The 24684-nt window shown below is 37.2% G+C and overlaps 1 protein-coding gene across 3 annotated transcripts; it reads right to left on the bottom strand.

Annotated features, from left to right (window-relative positions):
- Positions 1–8416: 8416 nt before the first annotated feature.
- Positions 8417–13501, bottom strand: LOC149278788 (endothelial cell-specific molecule 1-like). Of its 3 annotated transcripts, none has more exons than XM_089501743.1 (3): positions 13201–13501; positions 8904–9059; positions 8417–8517 (listed from the first exon to the last, which is right to left on the bottom strand). In XM_089501743.1, exons 1-3 carry the CDS (start codon positions 13499–13501, stop codon positions 8417–8419), a joined length of 558 nt encoding a protein of 185 aa, XP_089357869.1. The 3 variants fall into 3 exon arrangements, with proteins under 3 accessions (XP_089357869.1, XP_089357870.1, XP_089357871.1); XM_089501744.1 differs by having other exon boundaries at positions 8417–8511; XM_089501745.1 differs by lacking the exon at positions 8904–9059.
- Positions 13502–24684: the final 11183 nt, after the last annotated feature.

The following is a 24684-nucleotide window of genomic DNA, read 5'->3' as shown; positions in this document are numbered from 1 at the left end:
ACAGGCTGTGCTGGCACCATAATTATCTTCAAAAACCTGTGTTCTGCACAGTATTATACATTTTCTGTATGCCAAAATCATTTAGATAACGCCAGATACACTGGCCATATTCTGTGCTCTACTTGTGTACGTTAAAATGAAAGGCTTATTGTCGAAAACTAAAGCATTGCTGTTGAACCCTCCATATATTAGAGGACAAAATATTAGAAAAGGTATATTTCTAAAGTGCAAAGACATTTCCATGTATATGCTAAATAAAACTTCTTAGGGACCCCATTTCATTGTGGCACCTCCAGAAGTGAGCCTAGGTTTACTGATGCCTAGCCTCAGGATTTCTTTGGCGCCACTCCATACATCGGCAATGTTAAAATATTGAGCCTGCTTTCGTAACATTAGCCCATGCCTTCCTAGATGGCAATAAAATAGCTTGAGACTGTTGCACCTCTGGCCTAGGGCGCAAGTAAATCCAAGTGGCCCCTGACCCCTCCTTAATTTACACACATATTGTATAAACTGCCTCTAATACACTCTAAGACACTCTAACATCATACACGTACACACATTTACATCATACAATAACATGCCTACTCTATACACTATACACTAAATCAGTTGGGAGAACACCCCAAACCCCTTTGCTAGTACTTAGAATGTCACAGTTATACAAATAACCAGACACATGCTGTATTACTTGGGAGGTTATCCAAAACTATTAAATGTACTGTATATTATAGATATGGGTAAAAAAGTATTTGAATGTGTCTTGCCTGCTGCCGCATTAGTGTGCATTCAATTTTCCGTCTTTTAGTTTAGGGTTAGGACTTAGCTGATGTAAGGACTGTGACATGATGGCAAGCTTACATTGACCACATCCCCTGGGGTCCTGACACCCTGTTCAAATAATTATTGACTTCATCTGTATTCTACATTTTGTTAAGAAGGCTTCTTTCCCTTAAAACTATGGAAAAACATAATATTTGGGGATATAATCTTTAATTATGGGGAAACAGCTTATTGATCCAAGGAGAAATCTGACTGCCATTTTGGGGTCAAGAAGGAATTTTTTCCCTGGTTTGTGCAAAATTGGAAAGAGCCAAACTGGGGTTTGTTTGCCTTCTTTTGGATCAACAGCAACAAATTAACCTATATAGGAAAGGCTGAACTTGATGGACGCATGTCTTTTTTTCAGCCTATGTAACTATGTAACTATGAGCCGTTTTGATAGATGGCACGTGGCACAGACGATGCAGTGTGCGCTAGGCAATTATTACTAATATGCTACGGGAAGGCCATATTATTGCGCTTTGTATTTGGCAATCGTATTCTTATGATGAGAATATTTGGATTTCTTCATAGTTTAGTTTGCCAGGTTAATTTGTTTATAAGTTTGCTCTTTGACATATGATGTGTTCCTAGAGCACTTTCGTTAAGTATTAGCTCAGTGCATATTGTTATGTTTAAGTGGTAAAAATAACCTATTCCTGTCTGAAGTCTTTTTAAAGAAAGACACTTGAGCACAAACCCCCATGCCAGACGGAAACTCGTTGTCAGATGCGGAGAATGACAATCTGTTAAGTAACTTCTTCCCAGTTGGTAAATTCCTGTTTTTTGCAGACACAACAAAAAACAGGAAATATTTACCGGCCTTGCAGGTGTCAGGAAATATCCTTAGAACAATCTGGTGACCTCAACAGCTTAATATGGTATGCAGAGGAGATGCAGGTGCTAATAATGCTTCCTTATAGTCAGTGGCGTCGGCAGGGGGGGCCAGAGGGGGCCATGGCCCCCCCTACATCATGCTGTGCCCCCCCAATTGAAACGCCGTCTGTTTTATTTTATTTTTTGTAATAGACGCGGAGGAGAGAGGCGCCGAACGATCGCTGAGGAATACGTTTTCAGAAAGAGTTCGGCGCCTCTCACTCTTCTCCGCGAGGCCTCTGCCTTGGTCGCAGTGCCAGCATTTCAAGTTGAGCGCCGGTATATGATGTCATATCCGGCGCTCAACAGTGAAGCCACGCACACTGCGGCAGAACCAGGGAGACAGGGACTTCACGAGCGAGCGAAGGGAGAGGGGTTAGATTGGGTAGGGATGGAGAGGGGTTAGATAGGATAGATAGGGAGGGAGAGGGGGTATATAGGATAGATAGGGAGGGAGAGGTGATAGATAGGGAGGGAGAGGGGGGTAGATAGGGAGGGAGATAGGGTAGATAGGGAGGGAGAGGGATTAGGGAGGGAAGGAGAGGGGTTAGATAGGGTAGATAGGGAGGGAGAGGGGGTAGATAAGGAGAAAGGTGGCAAGAATATTGAAATAAAGAGTCAGAATGAGAGAGAGAATTAATGGGTTAATGTGTGGATGCATTAATGAATATGTGTAAATAATTTGTGTGAAAGAATAAATGATTGTGTGAATTAGTGAGTGACTGTAAAAGTGTTTGTGAATCATAGGTGTATTATTGATTTGTCAAAAAAGCAAAGATTGTATAAGCATGGTGTTTAGGCAATGGGGACAAAGATGGCACAGATAGTGTGTTTATGGGACAAACATGGCGTACGTTCAGCTGTTTGGGGACAATGTTGACTCATGCTGGGCTGTTTGGCGACAAAGATGGCACATCCTATGTGTGTGTAATTTGGGTGCTGGTCAGGTTCTATGTGGGCAATGTGGACACCAGCGTTGGCTTTGGGGTGTGTGAACAGTGATCTATGCCTGTAATTTAGGGGGGTTATCTATACCTTTAATGCAGAGTTTATATGTAATTTCCAGTTGATATATACCTGCAAAGCTGGGTTTTGTATTATTCTGTTGATCTGTATCGGCTATATTCCCATACATTATTTATGTTTACCTGCAAATATAGGATTTGTATGTCTTATTCAGTTGATCAATACCTGGAGTGCTGTTTCCATGTGTTGTTTATTTGATCTATACCTTCAGTGCTGAGTGTAAGTAAAAGAGCGGTATGGTTTAGTGAATGAGGGGACAAAGGGACTCTGGGGATGGTTACAGGGGAGAGCACCTCTCAATGTCACGGTGCAGGACTGACTCTCACGGTCTTCCTCTGATCTGCAGTCAGTGTGGCAAATATTTTTTTTTTGGTATGGTAGCGGAGGGAGTGATTACATGCAAGGAAGCGTTGAGCGGGGCCCAAGAAAATGCTTAGGTAGGGTCCAATTTTTTCACTATAAAGTCTATTGGCAGCAGGTTCTAATATTTATATATATATTGGCAGCACGGGCAAATATTTATTTATGTTTTGGCAGCAGGGGCTAATATTTATTTATATATTGGCAGCAGGGTCTAATATTTATTTATATATTGACAGCAGTGTTTAATATTTATATATATTGGCAGCAGCGTCTAATATTAATATATATTGGCTGCAGGGCCTTATATTAATATATATAGGAAGCGGGGACTAATACTATATATATCGGCAGCAGGGGCTAATATTTCTATATATCGGCAGCAGGGGCTAATATATATTGGCAGCAGGAACTAATATTAACATATATTGGCAGCAGGGGCTAATATTAATATTTATTAGCAACAGGGTCTAGTATTTATATTCATAGTGGCATCAGGGTCTATTTATATATATATATCGGCAGCAGGGGCTAATATTAATATATATTGGCTGCAGGGGCTAATTATATATATTGGCTGCAGGGGCTAATTATATATATTGGCTGCAGGGACTAATAATATATATTGGCAATAATATATATTTGACCCTGCTGCCAATATATATTAATATTAGCAGCAGGGTCAAATATTAATATATATCGGCAGCAGGGTATAATTTTTATGTATATCGGCAGCAGGGTATAAGTATATATCCGCAGCAGGGGCTAATATCAATATATATCCGCAGCAGGGGTTAATATTAATATATATCGGAAGCAGAGTGTAATATTTCTATATATCGGCAGCAGGGTCTAATATTTATATATATTGTCACGGTCTTTACTATTATGTAGTTAAAAATGCACGTCTAACGTGTATATATGTATATATATATATATATATATATATAGTGTATATGTGCCGTTTTATAATTGGCCCCCCTACTTTGGTCCCTGGCCCCCCATGTGCCCCCCCTAAATATGAAAGCTGGAGACGCCACTGCTTATAGTGTGTTCTTTGGCTGCAGGGTGACAGTTTGTTGTCGTTTAACATTTTATATGTTTTTTTTGTCAGAATGGAAAAGATAATGTTGCTTCTGCATACTTTAGTCTATTAACAGCTTGTTGTTTTTCAATGTGCCTTCATAAATTAATCTGTTTGGATCAGGGGCATAACTAGAAACCACAGGGCCCTGGTGTGAAAATTGCCCCGGGCCCCCAAAATATGCCATCATTGCCCCCAAACAACTTGTCTGTGCCTTCTCCACTCCTTACCCCCCTTCCAACATACACTCTGGCAAATATCAGAAATTGCACGCGCTCATACTCACTAACATATACATTTGCACACACACACAATTACACATGCATGCTCATACACACACAGTTACACATGCAATGTCACACAGGCACACATATACAATTACACATGCATGCTCACACACTATTACACATCCATGCTCACACACACAACTACACATCCATGCTAACAATCATACATACATACAAACCAACATCCCCGCCTCCTCTTACCTCTCCTCTCAATCAAGCTGTTGCTTGCACAGTGTGCGAGCAGCCTCGGTTTCACCTTGGGGTCGCATGACATCACATGACCTCGATACGCTCCTGTCTTCCCATGCCGGTTCAAAATAGTTTAGAAAGGGCCCTTCTGACCTCGATCGGTGCAATCCAGGTCTGAAGGGCCTTTTCTAAACTAGTTTGAACCGGCACAAGGAGACACGAACAAGGGGCCCCTGTAGTTACGCCAGTGATTTGGATGGATACCAATAGTTTTGTATTTGAAATAATTATCCCATCTTATTTGTTCTGTCTATCCCAATCACTTTGGTCTCCCTACTTGATGATCATACAGTGAAAGATTTTTCGTGTTTGATTAGCTGCAGGGTGTCATACTGATGATGGATCCCTTTCCATATCTTATCACTTGGTCCAAGCACTTCAAACAGTTCCAAACTTCTTCTGGAAGCAACAGCTTCATGAAATGCGTTAGCATTGCCGAGTAGCTGCACACAAGTTGAAGATCACTTTGCGCAATGCCAAGTATTGACTGCAGTTGTGTAAAGCACACCGTCACAGAAAACAGTTGAAAGTTTTTTTTACAGTGATGAACCACACCTTGTTGTCTGGAGGTCTGACGGAATGCATTTTGCATACTGTAAAGATTGGTGGTGGAGGGATTTGGTAAGGCCCCTTAGGTGCATTGAATGGTAATATTAATGCTACAGCATACCAAGACATGGACATGACTGTGCCCCAGTGCATAAAGCAAGCTACATAAAGACATGGTTGGATGAGTTTGGTGTGGAAGAACTCGAGTGTCCTTCACAGAGCTCTGAACTTGAACCCCATTCAAAATCTTTGGAACTGGAACGGAGATTGCAAGCCATGCCTTCTCGTCCAACATCGACCTTACAAATGCTCTAATGGAAGAATGGGCAAAAATTCCAGCAGGAACACTTCAAAATCTTGTAGAAAGCTTTCGCAGAAGAGTGGTGGCTGTTAAATCTGCAAAAGGGGTGAGGGGCAACTCCATATTTATGCCCATGGGATGTCCAATAAGCTCGCTCATATAGGTGTGATGGTCAGCTGTCCATACTTTGGGTCATATAGTTTATGATTACAAAACACAGCTTTAGACTGTCAGAACCAAACTATCTTGTAAAACTTCTAACATTATGGGAACAGTCAGCTTCTGTATAACAAAAGATTTACAAAAATAACACCCAGCTCTGATTTAAAATGGTTGCGCAATAATTCAGAAATAAAACAAATGTTGGCTATTTACTTACTTTCCAGAAATGCAATACAAATAGATTCTATGATTATTGCAGTTTGCACACCCAAGTTTGTGCAACGGCTTATAGATATATCTGTATTTTCACGTTAGATGTTCCATTTGTCTAAAAGCTACAATGAAATGTTTAAGTATACAGGATGATAGGGGAGCACACAGTGGGTGATAGAATGAAATTAGTTTTTTCAGTTGCGCTATAAACCGTAAATTTAATTTGAAGAATTACAATGACTGTGCTTTAGACTGATGTCTACATCAAGCAAGAGAAGTGTCTGGCACATGCTACTGGGAACCACACTCCAAGCATTGTGCATCGAGTTAATGATTAAAACATTGAGTTTTGGACTTAGTGGAAGTCAGTTGACTGTATGTTGATAGAGGCTTCTTAGATGTCTCCTGAATGTATATACGTATGTATAAATGAACACATACAGCACCTTGCACTGGTTTTTGGTCAGGTACAAAAGCACCAAAAACACAAATTGTATACTGAAAGGGGACTGCTAGTAGTTTAGTTGTTAACAAATATACTTGCAGGTCAATGTTTTGACAGCATAATTTTTATGAATATGCTATAGTATATTTACTCATTGATTGCTGGTGATCTTTCACTCTGGATCAGACACCTCTGTGTTGCTTACTTAATACAATTATCACATGTATTATTCCATTCTGTGGCAATGTAACCTTGAAAAGAGGAGGTAAAATGCTGTAAATAAAGTGCTGATCTAAAACTTACCAAAACTGGATACAATGGCTACCTACTTGTCCAAGTCTGAAATCTTGAAGGGAAGAAGTGTAACATTATGAGACATGAGTGGCTTTAGTTATTCAGTAAATAGGAAGCACTAATAGAAATGAGGAAGTTTGTGTTGAGATAAAAGCAGGAGGTGGAGGAAAAGTAAACCAGCAAAGTCAAACTTGTAAAAACGTTCCCACAGATACAGCATAGGGGGAGACGTGCAGGATGGAAGAGATGATTCCACAAATATTGTTTGTAAGCAAATAGAGATAGGTTGGAACCTTTAGAGGAAAAATGGATCTACCTAATTGCAGACATTGGCACACATAATATGTATTCCTTTGGACTGTTTATACTGTAATGGAACATGAACATATAATTCCATTTTTAAGGTTTACCTGCATTACCTGTATTTACAGTTAACATATCTGAGATGTTTCATATGCCAAGTAGATAAGGTTTCTAAGTCATATATATGAAAGGTAATATGTTATAAGTATCATAAATCATTTTTTTTAGGAAGACCAAAAAAAATTACAAAATTAACAAAAGTATATATAAATACATTTATCTGAAACTGTTTATCATTGTCTTACATAAAAAATAAAAGTTGTTTTATTATTCATTGGTAAAGATGTCATATTTTGCTTTAAAAAATTAAAGAAGAGTTGTTTCATTTAAGGAATTTCATGTTGATGTTTTCATGAAGCACTTGTCTTAGAGACCACTATCACACATCTATTTGTTTTATACTATTGTGAAACTGAACTATGTACCCAGCAAAAATAAAACAGAAAAATATAAACTTTAATGAGGAGTCTTTATTCCAGAAATTGTATTTAAAATATTATGTACAATTCATAGACCAGGCATCTTTGCACAGATGTTAAAATAGAAAAACAAAGTATACTCACTATAAGCAACAATTTGTACTCTTTGTGTAGTTTTTTTATGGGGAACTAACACAAGTATTAGTAGTCTGAACTAGCTAATATCACAATATTAAACTATTATTTGCCTGTTCCCTATCCCTAAAGATTACATTAAACTAGGTGCATATATAATCCATTATTATGGCCAGTATAGTTATACGTATATATTCTTATTATTACTTGTAGTCAGGCAAATAACTGTAGTATCAGCTGAAAGCTGGATTTTTATTACGAATGCATATATTTTCATGTTTGAAATATTGAGAAATTACTTTAACTATTAATCTAAAAATAATGGAATTTAAGGTTTGGGGTTTTTTTAAATGTCATCATCATAGGTAAATTTGTTTCTCTTCAGTTTCTGATCAAATACTCCAAAATTAGTCTTGGTCTATTTGTGAAATGCTAACAAAAAAACTTCAGATTTATTTACATCAATAAAATTACAAACACTTCAAGAGCTGATAGACACACAAATTAAAGCTTTTAGTTATTAAATACACAAGACCTGCAATAGTTATGTTGGATAAATGAAAATCCTTTGAAATTGATCCAAAATAAATTTATATTACTATACAATTACAAAATATTGAAGAAAAAAAAAAACATTACATCATGGAACAAATTTGTACAAGTGGCTTTTTTTGCACTAACTCCGAAGCCATCAACGTTTTCTCACAAATTATAAATTAAAAAGATACCGGCGTCTTCAAAGTTTTTTTATACATCCAGATTGTTCTACGAGTTTCCTTTTGCAATATTTGTCAACGTTTTAAATCAAATTGAATGTCCTTTGATTGGTTTTCAGCGTGGATTTAACCATTTTATTTCAGGTGAACGAACAGATTTCTCTTTTAACAATTCTTCTTTTAAGTTGTTCCCGTCACCAGATGACATTTCTGTATCTAAAAAAAAAAATCCAGAAGAAATGCCTTATCATTTTTTCATCAAGATAAAAGGATATAATTTTACTGAAGAACTTGAACGTTTCAGGGACAAATTTGTCTTACTGGCTATCTCGGCTATCAAAAAAAATAAATAAATAATAATTCAGGAAATAATTAATTTATCAGTTAATCCCTTATTTTGTTAAAATACTCCTGTCTAGTATAACTTCCACGGAGAGAGATCAGAGGAGTGAACACATTTCTGCCATTTTTTTAAAATAATATAAAATATTTTAGCAACATTTATCTCTAACAATAAAGTTTCACACCTCAATCCTGAAGGAATGTAGTTTACTTTAAGTTTGAAATTACTAGACATCCCAATATAAAAAGAAGAAAAATACCTGAATGGGAAACCCGTCTCAGTTTGTTTCCTGACTTTCCTCCAGTGAGCTGGAAAAATGGAAATTTCAAGCATTTGCCTGTCACCCTGTCACATATTCCAGAAGGACAATTACAGCTCTTTCGACACTCCATACCGTACGTACCATATGGACATTCTGGAAAACAGTAAAAAAGTAAAGGAAGTTTTGTTTATTTTATGTTTTTCACGCAGGTCCTTCCAAACATTATTACAGTTTGGTGGGGTGGGGGATGGCGTGAGGGCAAAGTCACACTCAACAAGTTTATTAATTATGTGAGACCCTACATATGTAATCACCTCGTTGTCAAACGGCCTTAATCTCCAATGCATTAACCCTTTTACAGCAGGTTAAAAATTGATTCTTTGCATATTACCCTGGTGCTGGAAAAAAGTCAAATAAAGCTGGAATACTGATGATTTGGCAAATAAGTCCACCTAGCCTCTCCAACTATAATTGCGCTTGTGGCATAAATGAAAACCTTCTTTAACAATGGTTAAAATTCATAATTAGTATATGCACATACATAGTTTATACAAATATGAGCCAATTAAACCATGATATACTACTTATAGTGTAATGATACAGCTACCCCCTAAAATCACCACATTCCCAAAGTAAGGGATCTAGCACCCTGCAGCTAGTGCAACTAAGTTGGCCTCCTCAAGACCACCATCTCCCCCACCGTAACATGTATCTCAGGACCCCTCTGATGGGCCTGGTAACACATTATGTTTATTTAATGCCAGGAGATTCTGTAGCACTCTTAAAATATTGGGACAGCCATAATTAACAATAACATTAATACTGACAACATACAAACTGACAATAAGATTTACGTAGAAACACACTAAAAAAGAGAATTTGTGGATTTACAATCTAATAAACCCTTTTAAAAAGTTGAATTGCATGAACCAGGTTGGCAAACATGTTGGCATGTGGTGTAAATCCCAAGTAGGGTTAAATCAGTAGCTTAGACTGTTAATACAGCCCTGTGAATGATGTTACCCCATACCCACCCATCTACCAAGTAGCCCACCGTACAAGTTTTAACCTGATCCCTGTGGAATGACACTGCATGGTCCTATCATGGCGGACTTTCGTTCATGCGTAACGACTGCCAGTTGTGGCTCAGCCAACAGAAAGATTTAGGTCAGTGTGTTCTTGTAGCTTCAGATAACTCCGAATGAGAGCCAAAATGAGTCAAACTCAAAATATTAGTGACACAATACAAATATAATTTGTGGTGAGCTCTCTTGAGTAATTAAAAGATGATCTTGTGTTTAATGCCCCCCAGTTAATAGTAACTAAAATAGATATTTCAAGGCAAGTTCCAGATAATAAAATGTGTTCTAGCATCTGCACAGGAAGAAATGCTTTTTTTAATTAAAAAAAATTGTTCCCCAAGGTATTTATGAAAAAGCAAAACATGATTTATGTGAAACGTGCTTCTTGAATGTGATACATTTGTAAGGTTTGGTAGAAGCTGAAGGCTGGACTCAAACAGAAATATGGTAATAATTAAAGAGATAGAATTTTCTGGAACAATACAGAATTACTGGGAGAGTTCAAGAAAAAGACTTTTTATTCCAAAGGAAACCCAGAGTCCTTTTGAAATCAATCTAATCTAACTATATATATATATATATATATATATATATATATATATATATATATATATTGTATGATACTACCACTGCCTTTGCTCTCATTGTGGTGAAGTATAGAGATATGGGGACTGTCCACCTGCAACCAAGCCTCCCACCATAAGCTGAGCTCTTTCGTTTAAAACCAATGGGATGACACACTGCGTTACCCAAGTCTGTCTTATTATATATATGATAAGTTTTGTGATATTGCTTCCATATTTTATATTTTATGCTTGCATATATTATCTGCTTCCCCCACCAAAATTAATTTGTGTATCTTTAGGAAACATGGAAATACAGGTTACAAGGAAAAAAAACATACCAACTGGCACAACCAGTGAGTTTCCTATCCTATGTGCTACCAGAAAATCAGCACATCACATGCGTGATTTCATTTGATTTGCCCTACCACTTCTACTAGAAGGCTGTTCCAGGTATCAGTAACCCATTATTGAAACTAGTACCATGCCACATTACTAAACAGTCTGATGCTGTAATTTTGCTCCTCCTTATTTTTTATAAATGATATCCTGGCTTTTTAATACATCCATGGATGTATTTTAAGGATCTAACCGCATCTCCCTTCTCTAAGATACTGATATCAGCTTGTGTCACAAATTCAGACATGAACCAGATCTTCATTCATTTACATTAATTATACAACTCATATTGCTTTTGTAACATTCAATATAAACATGTATTATTGTGTCTTCTTTAAAAATGATGAGTATACTCACAGCTTTACTTATTGGGGTAATTGTGAATACTGGTACAGCACGATATCAGAGAGAAATGCTGCTTAGCTACTCATTCCACAACAATTTCTTGGCAGCTTGTCTACCAAAAGCATGCAGTAAGTGTGCTTGACCAGGGCTATCCCTAGGCTGTCTTGCACCCTGGACAATCTATATCTATGTTGCTCCCCTCCAGCAAACATTTGCTACAAACATGGGAAAGAGGCACCTCTGACCATATGGTTTTCATGTATAGTAGGTATGGCACGACGCATGCACATCACAAGGGTGCCAGTGCAAGCAAAGCCGGGGGTCCTAGAAGCATAACACGGTGCTTCTAATTTAAAAGCTGCAGCGTTTTCAAGTGTGTTAAATCTTTTTGACCATTTCCCCAGACAGGCACTATAAAGGAACTCACTTTCAGCTTATGAGCTCTCATCTGATTGCGCTATTGTTAAAACAGATGTTAAACAAATGCCTATTCTTCCCACTCTGGCCATCAGAACGGAAAACTCGAAACGCATCTAGAAGCTATATTTCTATATTCCTTTATCAAATATTGATTTATGTTTATTAATTTTACATGTTTTTAAATATTTTAAAATACTTTTCTGAAATAAGCTTCTAAAAATAAATAGGACGCCGCACCATAAAGTTCCACAACTCTTTTATAAACTATTATATTTTATTCTATTATTATTCTGGGGTATTAATTGAAACTGGGACACTTTTATTTTAAAACTGAGCATCTAAAGATGAATTCAACACAATTCATAATTATTACAGAGACACTAGAGAGATAATTGTCAGTTTTACTTATAATCTTACTCAAAGAATATAAAGATCAATATTCTGTAGCATGCATGTATATATATATATATATATGTAAAACATGTGATGTGATTTAAGATGCATTATGTTTATTTGTTAATCTCCAATGAATACAGGTGAAAAAAAACCAGCTAGTTGTACATAGACTGCAACCTCAAGTCTAAAAACTCAAGTCGGTAATAATTCTTATTCTTGATGTGCTATGAAATGATACATTATGGACAGAGAGCATATGACTCCACACAGACGGTATATCCATCCTTATTTCAGAAACAAGTTTGTTAAATTAAAGATGTTGAGAATCTGAGAGTTTCATCGTTTACTGTGTGTCTCTAGCACTGCATTTATTATGTGTAATTAAGATGTATGCTGGTACATTTGTGTTTCTGTTTTACATATTGGTCCAAGAAGAATTCATTTGGGCTGATACTGTTGCAAATGCTTGTTAATGTTCATATCGTTTGATTTTAAATACACCAACTGTTTTATTTGATAATATTATACATGTAATTAAAGGTATAAGTTAAAATTAAATGGTCAAATTCCTTTATAACCTCTGGTATAAAAAGATTTAGATGTATAGAATAACATAATATGAACGTCTTGAGGGAAAGAAGAGAGAGGGGAGATGCGATGGTAACATGGAAATACTCAAAGGGATTTAACAAAGTACAGGAGGGACGTTTATTTCGAAGGAGGAGAAATGTTAGAACGAGAGGTCATAATCTGAAACGAGAGGGTCAGAGGCTTAGATGTAATATAAGGGAGTTTTACTTTACTGAGATGGTGGTAGATAACGTCTCCAAGAAGTGGTAGAGTCTAATAGCGATTGAATTGAAACACACATGGGATAGGCATAAAGCTTCCCTTATTCTAAGACAAACTCAAGGACCTATTAAAATTTTAGTCCTTACATCAGGACAAAAAGGGCAGACTAGATGGCCAAAAAGTTCTTATCTGCTGTCAAATTCTATGTTTCTACATCTGAAAAGCTAGCGGTACTTGCAAAAAACTTCTGTTTGGTAAATGAATAAAACAAGAGAGGGAGAGTTTAGTTACATTTACCTTTGCAAATCCCAAATTCATCTCCAAAATCGTCCTCTTCGGTAAAGAACTGGCACTTTAAACCAGGCCCGCATTTAACGCCGTCCATCCCAGAAACTGTACGGTAACAGGTTTCGCCAACGGCTGCGGCGCAGACTCTGCAGCACCCGCAGTCATCCAGCACCGTCCTCTTGCAGCGCGTGGTGCTCTTACACTCATTACTGTCGCAGCGTTCAGGGCAGTCCACCGCATAGCGTGCATTCCAGGCACTGCCAAGGGGCATATTAATCAAAAGAGTGGCAACGATGATCCAGCACTTCATCTCCCCCGGTAAGAAGCAAAAACTGCACACTACTGTCCAGGCACAGGGCTTCACTAGCAGCTGATTACACAAGCGAATCCAAAGTAGTAGCTGAGCATCCACCTACAAATTTCAGAGCTTTATACATTGTCTTCCCACATGCTTGTCAATCGTCAGCTTCCTCAATCCGGCAGTGCTGACCTACTGCCAGCCTCCCTCTGTTTTATTTCATAGAATCCAGGATGGAGGTTGCATTAGCAGGCTTCTGCCATTCAGGAACTGAAATTACTGAGCTGATGTCATTTGTTATGTTTAGAATACTTGTTTTTTTTTGCATGAGCACCAAAAGAAAAACAAAAATCACCCCATCTGAAATGCTCAAGGATTTTGGTGAGACAATAAATTAGGAGGAATAAACAGTGCTAACAATGTGACAATGGTCACAGAACCAGCAGTTGGAAATAAATAAGCTGTGACATCTATTTTAGGGGTAAGGAAACAGCAGCTTCAATGCTTTAAAGAAGAACTTCAGCCCTTACTAACACGGGTGTATTTCACTGTGTGTAACTCTTTGCGTGTATTCATTTTGGGTCAAATATAATATTTTTTCTTCTTTCTGTACATGTATAAAGCACACAGTAGCACATCAACTTCATCAGTTTCATAGGGAGCGGAGCTACATGGAGTTGCAAGCTGAGCTCTCATATTGTGACATCAATAGAATTAAATGCATAGACTAATTCAGATCTGTGTGCAATACAATGCAACAGGTTTCATGAAACACAACCGCCAGTGTGCATTTTACTTATGGCAAGGACTATTTCTTTAATCATAGAAAGAGGAAATTTGGGTGTGGGTTACACCTTGGCATGTCATGGTGGAGCTGCCGGTAATGAGGCGCACCATTGACCTTCATTGTCTTGTTTTTAACCTATCCTCGGCTCTTCTTGGCTGGCAGATGAAGAAAAGTACGTTTTATAATACCATCCAGTTTGAGTGGGCCTCTTATAGCTTTTTATTTTTATTGTCTCACTTGTCCTTATGAAATGCACATTTTCTCTTTATGTGCTCATGCCTGGCTTTTTAGTATGTAGTGTTTTATTTTTTCTATGTTTTTCTTAAGGTTACAGTGTCAAATGGAACATTTATCCAGACACAGATCACACAAATGCCACAGTGGAACTTGGTCCCATAAGATTAGGGTTTTTGGTGGGGAATGGGTGGTGCCTTTTGGTCTCTTGTCTTTCCTTGAAGGCTTCAGTGGTCCTCTAATACCACTATTGATCTGCCCCCCTACCCTTGCAGAATTCAGCCAAGGGGGGGGGAGTAGGCAATGGCTGAGTGTTACCCCTGGGCATTGCAGGTTCCAGTTTCCACCATATCCCATTTTTTCACTGTGAGAAAGTGGAGCACTAGCACTTTGTATTTCAAGATAAATCCCTATAATTCATTTTTTGTATAAAAAAAATAAAAATTATTCATTAGTTTTGTAATACAGCAAATATATAGGAGTTTTCGATGCATGGATTACTTTTGTTCAATGTTTGCATTGGGCCATTGTAACTATTCCTGAATCATGATTAAAAAAGTACTTCCATAGAGTAGCTTTGTACAATATATATATATATATATATATATATATATATAATTAGTTCTTGTTTTAATATTGATTGTTTTTGTGGACACCAAAAAAATGCAATTACTACATTTTATAAATTTGCTATATTTTAACTTTATTTCTTCCGGTTCCAAATGTAAATGTATTATCTGTTAGTAAGAACTATAATCCAATAAATGATTTTCACATTATGACATTTATTATGTTCAACCCCTTTATTCATTATAGTGTTTTATTTGCTTTACCAGCTGCTGATTGGCGCTGTGTATTATTGCTAGTTTACCATTGCAAAAATACATTTTCCCACTATGTTTTCCTGTGAAATTATTCACTGTATAGGTAATATTTGAAGCATATGATTAGTAATACCTTATAGGAGGATGGTGTATTTAAGATGTACAGTTCACATTAACTTTCATAATCGTATTTTTTTTAGAAAAAAAGGCTCATTAAAAGGTATTGTTAACTGTTTAATTTTTTTTTCTTATTATTTGCCAGGTAGGCTAAGTTAACCCATTGCCAGTGAAGCTACTACGGTATTCCAATTCATTATGAGAGAATAAAAACCTTTTTAAGCCTTTTGCATCAGTTCATATTGAATCAATCGGGACTTGGAGACATATTTAATTGCCTTGTACTTGTTTTATATGTTTTCTGTTAGACAATAAAATGTTGAAAGAATGAAAGCTTAGAACATTATAGAAAATGTTGATTTGTTTTTTTTCCTATTCTTTTCAAGTTATAAGCTGATGTAGGTACCATACTTTTAATTTCTGTACTAAATCATCACCAAATAATTTGAACTCCTTTCTTTTTGAATTTCCGGTTGAACCCACACTTCACACAATTGAAATATGTTTTTTTCCTTAGCTGCTTATGTTTGGAGGATTTAAAATGTCCAATGTGTTTTCAGACCAAATGAATGACCTGGCTCGTGAAAATTATAGGTGTTTTATTTATGTTCAACTTCTGTTTAATTTATTTGCTAGAAACCCCTTAGATCGTTTAATTAAACCGTTTACCCAGAATAGTAAGGTAATCACAAGCTGAATTTGTCACTATATCTTCATAAGTTGAAATATTTTGAAATGTAATTATTATTATTATTATCTTTTATTTATATAGCACCAACAATTTACATGTGTTTTTTAAGCCCTATCTTTTAATTCCAACTACAATTATGTTGCGCTCAGAATAATGGTGCTATATAAAAATAATAATAAATAATAATAACCCATATAACAGTGGGTAAGGAATCGAAAAGCGACATATCTTGCTGTATTTTAAGGTCTTTTAAGTTGCTGTAGTTATTATTATTTCTGAATTTGGAATTTGGAACATAAGCACATGATTTTAGTAACATACACTATATATAAAAACTGTAGCTTTATATGTACAAAATAAAATCCACTAATGCCAATATAGAGATGTCTAAAAAGAATTGTGGTCTAATTTCATAATATTACAACGTTTCCAATGTAACATTAGAATTCTAGGAGAGCAAATGCATATAAGGATGCAAGATATGTAACTTTTCGATTCCTCGACCATTCTTTTATGGGTTATTAGTATTGTTTTATATAGCGACATCAAATGTCTTAGCGCTGTTCAAGGACATGGCAAGTAATATATAACATAACAAATTGTCTTACAGAACAAAAGGTGAGGAGGGTCCTGCTCAAACAGACTGTTCTATGCTTTTAGACAGGCATGAATTGGCATGTTGTATTTAATTTTGCAAGCTGTGCTTGAATGTTCCGTTTTTCGCTCACCATAAGTATATAGAATCTTTAGCTTTTTATGTGAAACAAAAATAGTTTGTAAAAGGCTTCATCTGAATGTGATGTTCAGGCCCCATCATGAGGCTATAGAGTAGTATTACACAAAAAGGAGAGCGGGAAAAATTGCAGGTTATGGGGAAGCCCTGGTAGTCAAAATGTAATCAATGATTCACAATGTATTTTGTAGATGAAACAAGATAAGATGGCAATCAATGAGGTTCACAAATTCAAAGAGATCTCCATTTGAAGACACAAGGCAAATGAAGATTAACGTCAGAGATTTGAGCGTTAAATTAATGTGTAAATAAGAACTGATGAACATTTGGAAATGGAGTCGATGTAATTGTAATTGTAGATGTTAACTGGTAAATTGAATGTCTTTAATGAAATAGTAAAAATTGCAATGGTTATTAGTGGAACTAGCAGATCCAAGCCAATATATTATTACAGTAATACAGTGACAGAATATGTAATTATTTGCAGAACAATAACTGTATCACTCATATAAAAGCCAAGCAGTTTTTACACATTAGAGGCCAATAGCCAACAAAAGCGTTGAGCGGCAGGTGAAAATAAAAAAATGATGTCAATAGGGTACTTTCCCTTTAGGAAGGTATTGTTCCATCACAGTACTTAAGGGTTAATCTTCAACCATGTATGCAAAAAAAAAAAAGAAGAATCAGAAGAAAAACGATGGTTAGATGTGTATGATTTTAAAATGCAAAAGAAATAGATGGACTCTTGGCATATAGATGATCAATTCCACGCTGCTAGGTTAATCCCTTCCCGGATAATGTTGTAGAGGCACACAGGTATATTAAAGAAATAGAGAGCAGGGGGACAGATAAAAATGTAATTTAATACTATCAAATAAACGCAATAATCTCCACTTACATGAAAATGCAGTCTCACAGCCTTCGGAGTCAAATAGTATCACAATGTGGGAAAAAGGAAACCCCCTTGTTGTCATGCGCTTATTCACATCACCTGTTTATCTTTTATAATACCAACAATTAATGTTTCATTTGCAAATGAATACTTACTTTACATGTATTTGCAATTTGGTTCTTCATTGATCCTGCACAGAGCATGTTGCTGGTAATTATTTTCTCCGATTTGAGACTTTTATATATAATTGTTACACTTGATTCTCAAAGAACACTTGATGTTTTTTCACTCTTAGGATTGGTGACCCCTGATTCTGCAGAGTTGCAAATAGTCATTTTTTCATATCTTCAGTAGAAGATGGAAGTGGAAAAATCTCCACAAGAAGTTGAACTTAACCAGAAAATATACAGTAATAAAAGCTAGTAAAAGAGTTTTTGAAGCTTTGTTCTCAGGTACCTCCAGCAGTGCATGTTTTCTGGATCACCTCAGAGGGCCACAGGTCACTTATTTCATTTCATCATGCATATATTAGGAGAATGTTACTGCAGAGTGAAATAGACCTCGTGCTCCCTTTATTTTGGGCCGATTTAAAAAATTAACTGGTCAGTCGGCAACTTGGCAACTGTGATGCCACAATACCCGATCTCTACCTGGTAGCATGCTGCCACTTTAACTTCCCACCAACCCCTCAGCATCTGTAACCATGGCAACGAGCAGCCATACCGGGCGACCTGCCCCATGGGCCTATAACTACCGTTTTATAGAAAGGGCCTGCATGGTTGGCTCCTGGGCTCCACTTTGCCAGCCATGTGTCAGAGATGTGTTTGGCACTTAAAAGATTAAATGTACCATGAAGCATCATAACTGTTAGAGGGGTAGCATTAGACCCTCACCTAGGACATTATCTGTTTCTGGAAGAAAGTGCAGCACCCTTTATCACAGTACCAAACTGACATAAATCAATCTCAAAACATCTGTGACAAATATCTTCAGTAAAGAAAGTTACAACTTAGTGATATATTTACTCGCAGCTGTAAGGGAGTCATTGACTTCTCACACCACTGCTTGCTGAATGCTGCTTACCACTTCCTGGAAAATGATATTTTATATTCTTAAAATGTCAAAGGAAGTGGAGACCCCGTAGTTATTCTTTGCCTTTACTAGCTGTAAAACAGAATTAACAGAATGAGTCTATGCCACTGTCATAGTACACAACATTAATAATTAAAAAAGGATTAGTGGCACTAAATTGTGGCTTCAGGGGTCCTGTGTATGATGACTTTTTTTTTGTCACATTGCTCCGCCTAGAGGATTGGCTGAGCGCCGCAATTCAGTTGGGGTGGTCTGAGGTCTGAGTTTCTTCCCTGCTGTGCTGTGAGTCTGTGACTGACAGACTCACTCGTCGTGAGGGTGATCTGACCACTGCCACTAGTTTTTTTCTAAGTACTAACTAAAAGGTCAAAGATTAGTTACTGTTTTGAATCATTCATTAAATATATAGTGTTTTATAAATTGCATGACGTTATGATTCATTTATTATATATTTATGCAATGCTCATTGGTTACAGTGACAAAAGCATGCTGAAATATAACTAATAGACAACAAGAAATGGTATATTACATTTGTCAGAATTTGGTTTAACAAGAAATAAATAAATAAATAAAAATGGGCTGCTCAGTCTTAAATGCCCGGGCCTATTTTTTGTCCCAGTCCGGGCCTGCTACCTATCCTATGTTCATTGATTATCCACTACCAAGGTCCAACTGCTCAGTTAACAGAACTGGCTCTCAGTCCCGCCAAACACTGAGATTCTGTACTGCTTAGTCACCTGTCCCTTACTTGTCATATATAGGTATGTTAATGTATTAGTATGTTACTGTAAGTTCAAGAGTTCCACCATAAAAATAAAAGTGAACATTATGAAAAAACCCTAATGTCTGGATCACAAACTTTCAATACAAAGAGGCACTGTGTATTATAAAGATTTGAAACCCTTTATTGGAGATGCTTGACTTGTCCGAAAGTTGGCAACATTCTTCATCTGATTGATTGGAATACACCTGTTTCAGAGAACTCTTGACCTTGAGCAACATTGGTCAACAGAAATGATATGTATCTGTAGAAAACATGAAATATTTATATGTTCATTAAGCACTCTAAAGGCATTGCAAAAGGGTATGTTGATATACTGCCAATGGGAATATTTCTGGTAAGTCACACATTTACAAGAAATCATACTTCACACCTAGTCATTTAGTGTGACGAAGACTCTAAACTCTTTTGTATTTGATTTGTTTCACTATGAGCACTAGGTTTCCAGATTCCAATATAGAGGTAGAGAGGTTAAACATATTATATAATGGACCAGACAAACACTTCTTCCAGTAGACATCTGTCAGGGTTATCCCTTCATGATGTGTAATAAAGTCGGTGAGTTCAAACTGCAACTCTCCTGCCAAAGCCATCTCTTAGGGAATAAACCCCACCTAATGTTTCATGTGCCTTCACGCATTTCAGCATCAAGCATCTGAAGCAAGTGGTAAAAGTAACCGCGATTATTTCCTAACCTATGATAAGGAAATGAAAACATGAAAGTAACCAATTAAATTGTCGAACAACTAGATCAATGAAACAACTTCTACTTCAGCTGTTACAAAGTGCAACATATACATTGCTTCATACAGCTTGGAGAACGACATAAAGAAATATGAATCTCGCCTGGATCTCTTTGCTAGCAGGAGTTACTCTGCTCATAAAAGGAGGTGAGTACGGCCGTCATCGCAGGGAAGGTAAAGTCACTCGGGAATCTTGAATACTGAGCTACTTAACCCTTTGAGCACCCAATGCATTTTTTTCCCTTGGAAACATATATACAAAAATAAATTTTTCTTCAATTGATGCAGGTGTGTGTGCAGATATTATAGGAGGGAAAGAAGCCTATCCTCATTCAAGACCTTACATGGCTCTTATACAGAGTAAAAATCACCTATGTGGAGGGACCCTGATTAAAGCAGACTGGGTACTCACTGCAGCTCATTGTCATGTGTAAGTATCCTTTATAAAGATGTAAGCAGAGGCAAAGTGTATATATATATATATATATTTATATATGTATATTAACAAACCCTGTTAGCTGAGGGCCATAAATGTCAGTTTTAGGGATGCTATGAATGGTCCTATAGGCAATAAGACTCAGGAACTCTGATTTGCAGCAAACAATGTTAATTATTTGCAAGGGCACAAATCAAACACCCCAAAACAAAATCATAAGAAAGTCCTAGGTCCGACTGGAACCCCCCCTGGTGACACTTTGCTGCCCCGCCTAAAAACCCAACTATATCTCCCTGGCAGACTCAGCTAAGCCAGGCTCTGGAAGCCTCCCCCAGACAGCGAGAATACATGCGCAGAGTGGTGCTATCCATGTATATTTGTGAATACATGTTACAGGCCATTGGTCATGTGCATTGGTGCAACTTCCAACACTGCCTCACGAAAGCAGATCTCCTTAGTAATAGCCCGGTCCATGTCCAAAATCAAGACAACCCTACAAGAAATGGGAGTGCGTTGGGTCACAGCTGATATTTATAACGAATAATGTGCATTCCTGTATCATGTTTTCAACACAAACTTATGCTTGAAAACAACATGTAGGTTTGAAATCACACATATATAACAAAGGAAGCATGATGTGCGAAACCATGTTATATGGTGATGCAAAATGTGAGAAAAACATATTTTTTGCCTGCAAAAATGAAAGTTAATTTACATGCCATAAGATTAGCGTAGTTTGGTGGCTGTGCATATAGGGGATGAGTTAAAGCTCAGAGCAAAGATCCTCATGCGGTAATGCAGTGATTCAGTGTGTGTGTATATATATATATATATATATATATATATATATATATATGTGTGTGTGTGCTTAATGGATAATCTGGTCACCTTAATGAAGGGGCTACTATTCCCAGACACATACGCTGTCGACTGGTTCTTATAAAATGCTGCCCTGTAGTATTTAAGTTGATTTTATTTAAAAAATATATTTTCTCTTCTGCAAACACGCATTCTACATCCGTCCAGAAAATTAGTAGTCAATACGAGATATACGTGTCCAGAACCAAATGAAGCCGGTAACAATGCTACTGTAAGCATTTCTCTGTGGTTGATAATAATACTAGAGCCTTCAGCTTAAAATGTGTGTTCATGGGATACGTCATGTTACATCTAGTCTGCCAACTAGCTATACTATTCCTTCTAAAAGAATGTTTTTGGACCAAAAACACTGGCCCAGTGGGTACGTAGGACTGGTGACACAGATTGACCAAAACTGTTCATCAGGACAGAACCAATGTGTGACATCATGATGCAGCTTCATCCACATTACATGAGCAGTGTTGGTATGTCTTCCATTCCTACCCATGTTACCCAAGTCATTTTGTTCAGGGCTCCGTAGGGCGAGAGGACGCTTGGCACACTGCATTTCTACTGTACAATACACTTCAGGTGAAAATACATGCTAATTGTTTAATCATTTTATTCATCTTTAAGTGATAAGTCAACTACAGTTGATCTTGGTGTCCATTCAAGACATATCAAAGACAAACTAAGGCAGCGGTTTAAAATTGTAAGATCGATTCAACATCCCAAGTTTAACAAAGGTAAACTTGTGAATGACATCCAACTTCTACAGGTAAGAGTTGACCAACACATCTCACAACCTTTCCTAGAATGTATAATTTATTAATAAATAAGAGTTTTAAATAATTTGAAATAAATGTATGTCTTAAATTTCCCAAGGCCTTAGGGTCCATGCCACTCGGGAATGTGATGCCCTTTGTGGTCCTGCTGGCCATGCACTCTAAAATAAGCCTTAGGTTTAACCATTTCATTGCCAGGAGTCGAGACACATTTTCACACCGTGGGAAGCCAGAACAATTTTCGTAGTTTTGCAATAGTTAGCTTTAGATGACCACCAAATACCTCCGCCAATATACCTCCACAAATACCTCCTCCAATATACCTCCACATATACCTCCACCATATACCTCCACCAATATACCTCCACCAATATACCTCCACAAATACCTCCTCCAATATACCTCCACATATACCTCCACCATATACCTCCACCAATATACCTCCACCAATATACCTCCACCATATACCTCCACCAATATACCTCCACCAATATACCTCCACCATATACCCCCACCAATATACCTCCACCAATATACCTCCACAAATACCTCCTCCAATATACCTCCACATATACCTCCACCATATACCTCCACCAATATACCTCCACAAATACCTCCTCCAATATACCTCCTCCAATATACCTCCACATATACCTCCACCATATACCTCCACCAATATACCTCCACAAATACCTCCTCCAATATACCTCCACCAATATACCTCCACCAATATACCTCCACATATACCTCCACCATATACCTCCACCAATATACCTCCACCATATACCCCCACCAATATACCTCCACCAATATACCTCCACATATACCTCCACCATATACCCCCACCAATATACCTCCACCAATATACCTCCACCATATACCCCCACCAATATACCTCCACCAATATACCTCCACAAATACCTCCACCAATATACCTCCTACCAACATCGGAGGTATCTTCATTCAACTGAAAAGGAGAAAGCTCAGTTAAAAGCTTTATATCTTTTCAGTATTGGTCTAATAAAAGGTATCACATTTGGCTAAAGACCATCTTTTCTTAGTTAGAATATCTAATCAGATAACATGGATAAGAATAGTCATTATTATGTTACATTTTTTCTTTCACCTGTTTTGCAGCTGTCTAGGAACGCAACTCTAAATAAATACGTAAATATCCTGCCATTACCAGGCACATTTAACGAAATAAAAGGAGGCACTGTTTGTGAAACAGCAGGATGGGGAAGATCTAACAGCAAAAGTCCCCGTACTTCAGACAAACTACTGGAAGTGAGATTAACAGCGCTGGATAGAAAAACATGTAATTATTTATATCAGCCTACACTGAAAATTACCCGCGATATGATGTGCACCGGTGAGAAGGAAGAAAAGGGCATTTGTAATGTAAGTAACACATTTGGGCAACGTTATGGTGGTTTATAGAATTTTGTGATCAGAAGGCATAGACAGACCTCAATCACAACTCCCATGTGGCCACCTCACAATGTATATGGTGTCACGTCCCGCTTTTTTAATAGAAGGTGCAAGGTGGGTAGACATTTAAAGCGGGACAATGATCCTGTCCTCATCCCTCTGCTATAACCATGCCCCTGCCATGCATCTAACCGTGCCTCCTATGAAGGTGTCTTGCTTTAAGGACCTGATATATATGAGATTCTAGTTGTGTCCATGCCACTGATATTTAGGATCGCTGTGGCTTCTATACTTATTGAGGTTTTTCTCATAGAATCTGTATTATTCATAGAGGTAACTTATCAGTTACATTTAAATGCACAGTTAGTCTCTTTCTCTACAGTTTGGAACAATGGAAGCCTCAAACATAATTTTCAAATTATAGCCCATTGTTAACACTGACTTTACTATACATTTATTTAACATGTGTGTTTTATATATTTCTTACAGAGACTGCCATATTTTGCCAAATACGTATATTTTGTAGAAAAAAAAATATTTGGGGAGAGTGAAAAATTAGTGCCAGGCTTAGACCCTCTGGGGCCACTTGGATCAAGCACTCACATATACACACAACAAATCTTACTGACACCTGGGTTCTCTCCTGCTCCATGCAGAAGGAACATAGTCCTAGAACCAGGTTATCCATTGAGGCACCAGAACTCTTGGGCCTAATGGATAATCCAGTATCGACCAAAACCAACACAGTAAATTATTTCTCACTGTGTATAAAATACATTTCCCATCTGGTC

The sequence above is a fragment of the Sceloporus occidentalis genome, unplaced genomic scaffold, assembly GCF_023333645.1.
Source record: "Sceloporus occidentalis isolate IW3139 unplaced genomic scaffold, rSceOcc1.0.p SCAF_180, whole genome shotgun sequence".
Classification (NCBI taxonomy): domain Eukaryota; kingdom Metazoa; phylum Chordata; class Lepidosauria; order Squamata; family Phrynosomatidae; genus Sceloporus; species Sceloporus occidentalis.
The sequence above is the reverse complement of the archived record's forward strand: the minus strand, read 5'-3'. Positions and strand labels throughout refer to the sequence as shown.

Excerpts from the sequence above, each read along its gene's own strand:
- LOC149278788 (XM_089501743.1), bottom strand. The coding sequence starts at position 13,501 with ATGAAGTGCTGGATCATCGTTGCCACTCTTTTGATTAATATGCCCCTT. Across the intron at positions 9,060-13,200 it reads TGAATTTGGGATTTGCAAAG|AATGTCCATATGGTACGTAC; the intron begins GTAAATGTAACT and ends ACTGTTTTCCAG. Across the intron at positions 8,518-8,903 it reads GAGACGGGTTTCCCATTCAG|ATACAGAAATGTCATCTGGT; the intron begins GTATTTTTCTTC and ends TTTTTTTTTTAG.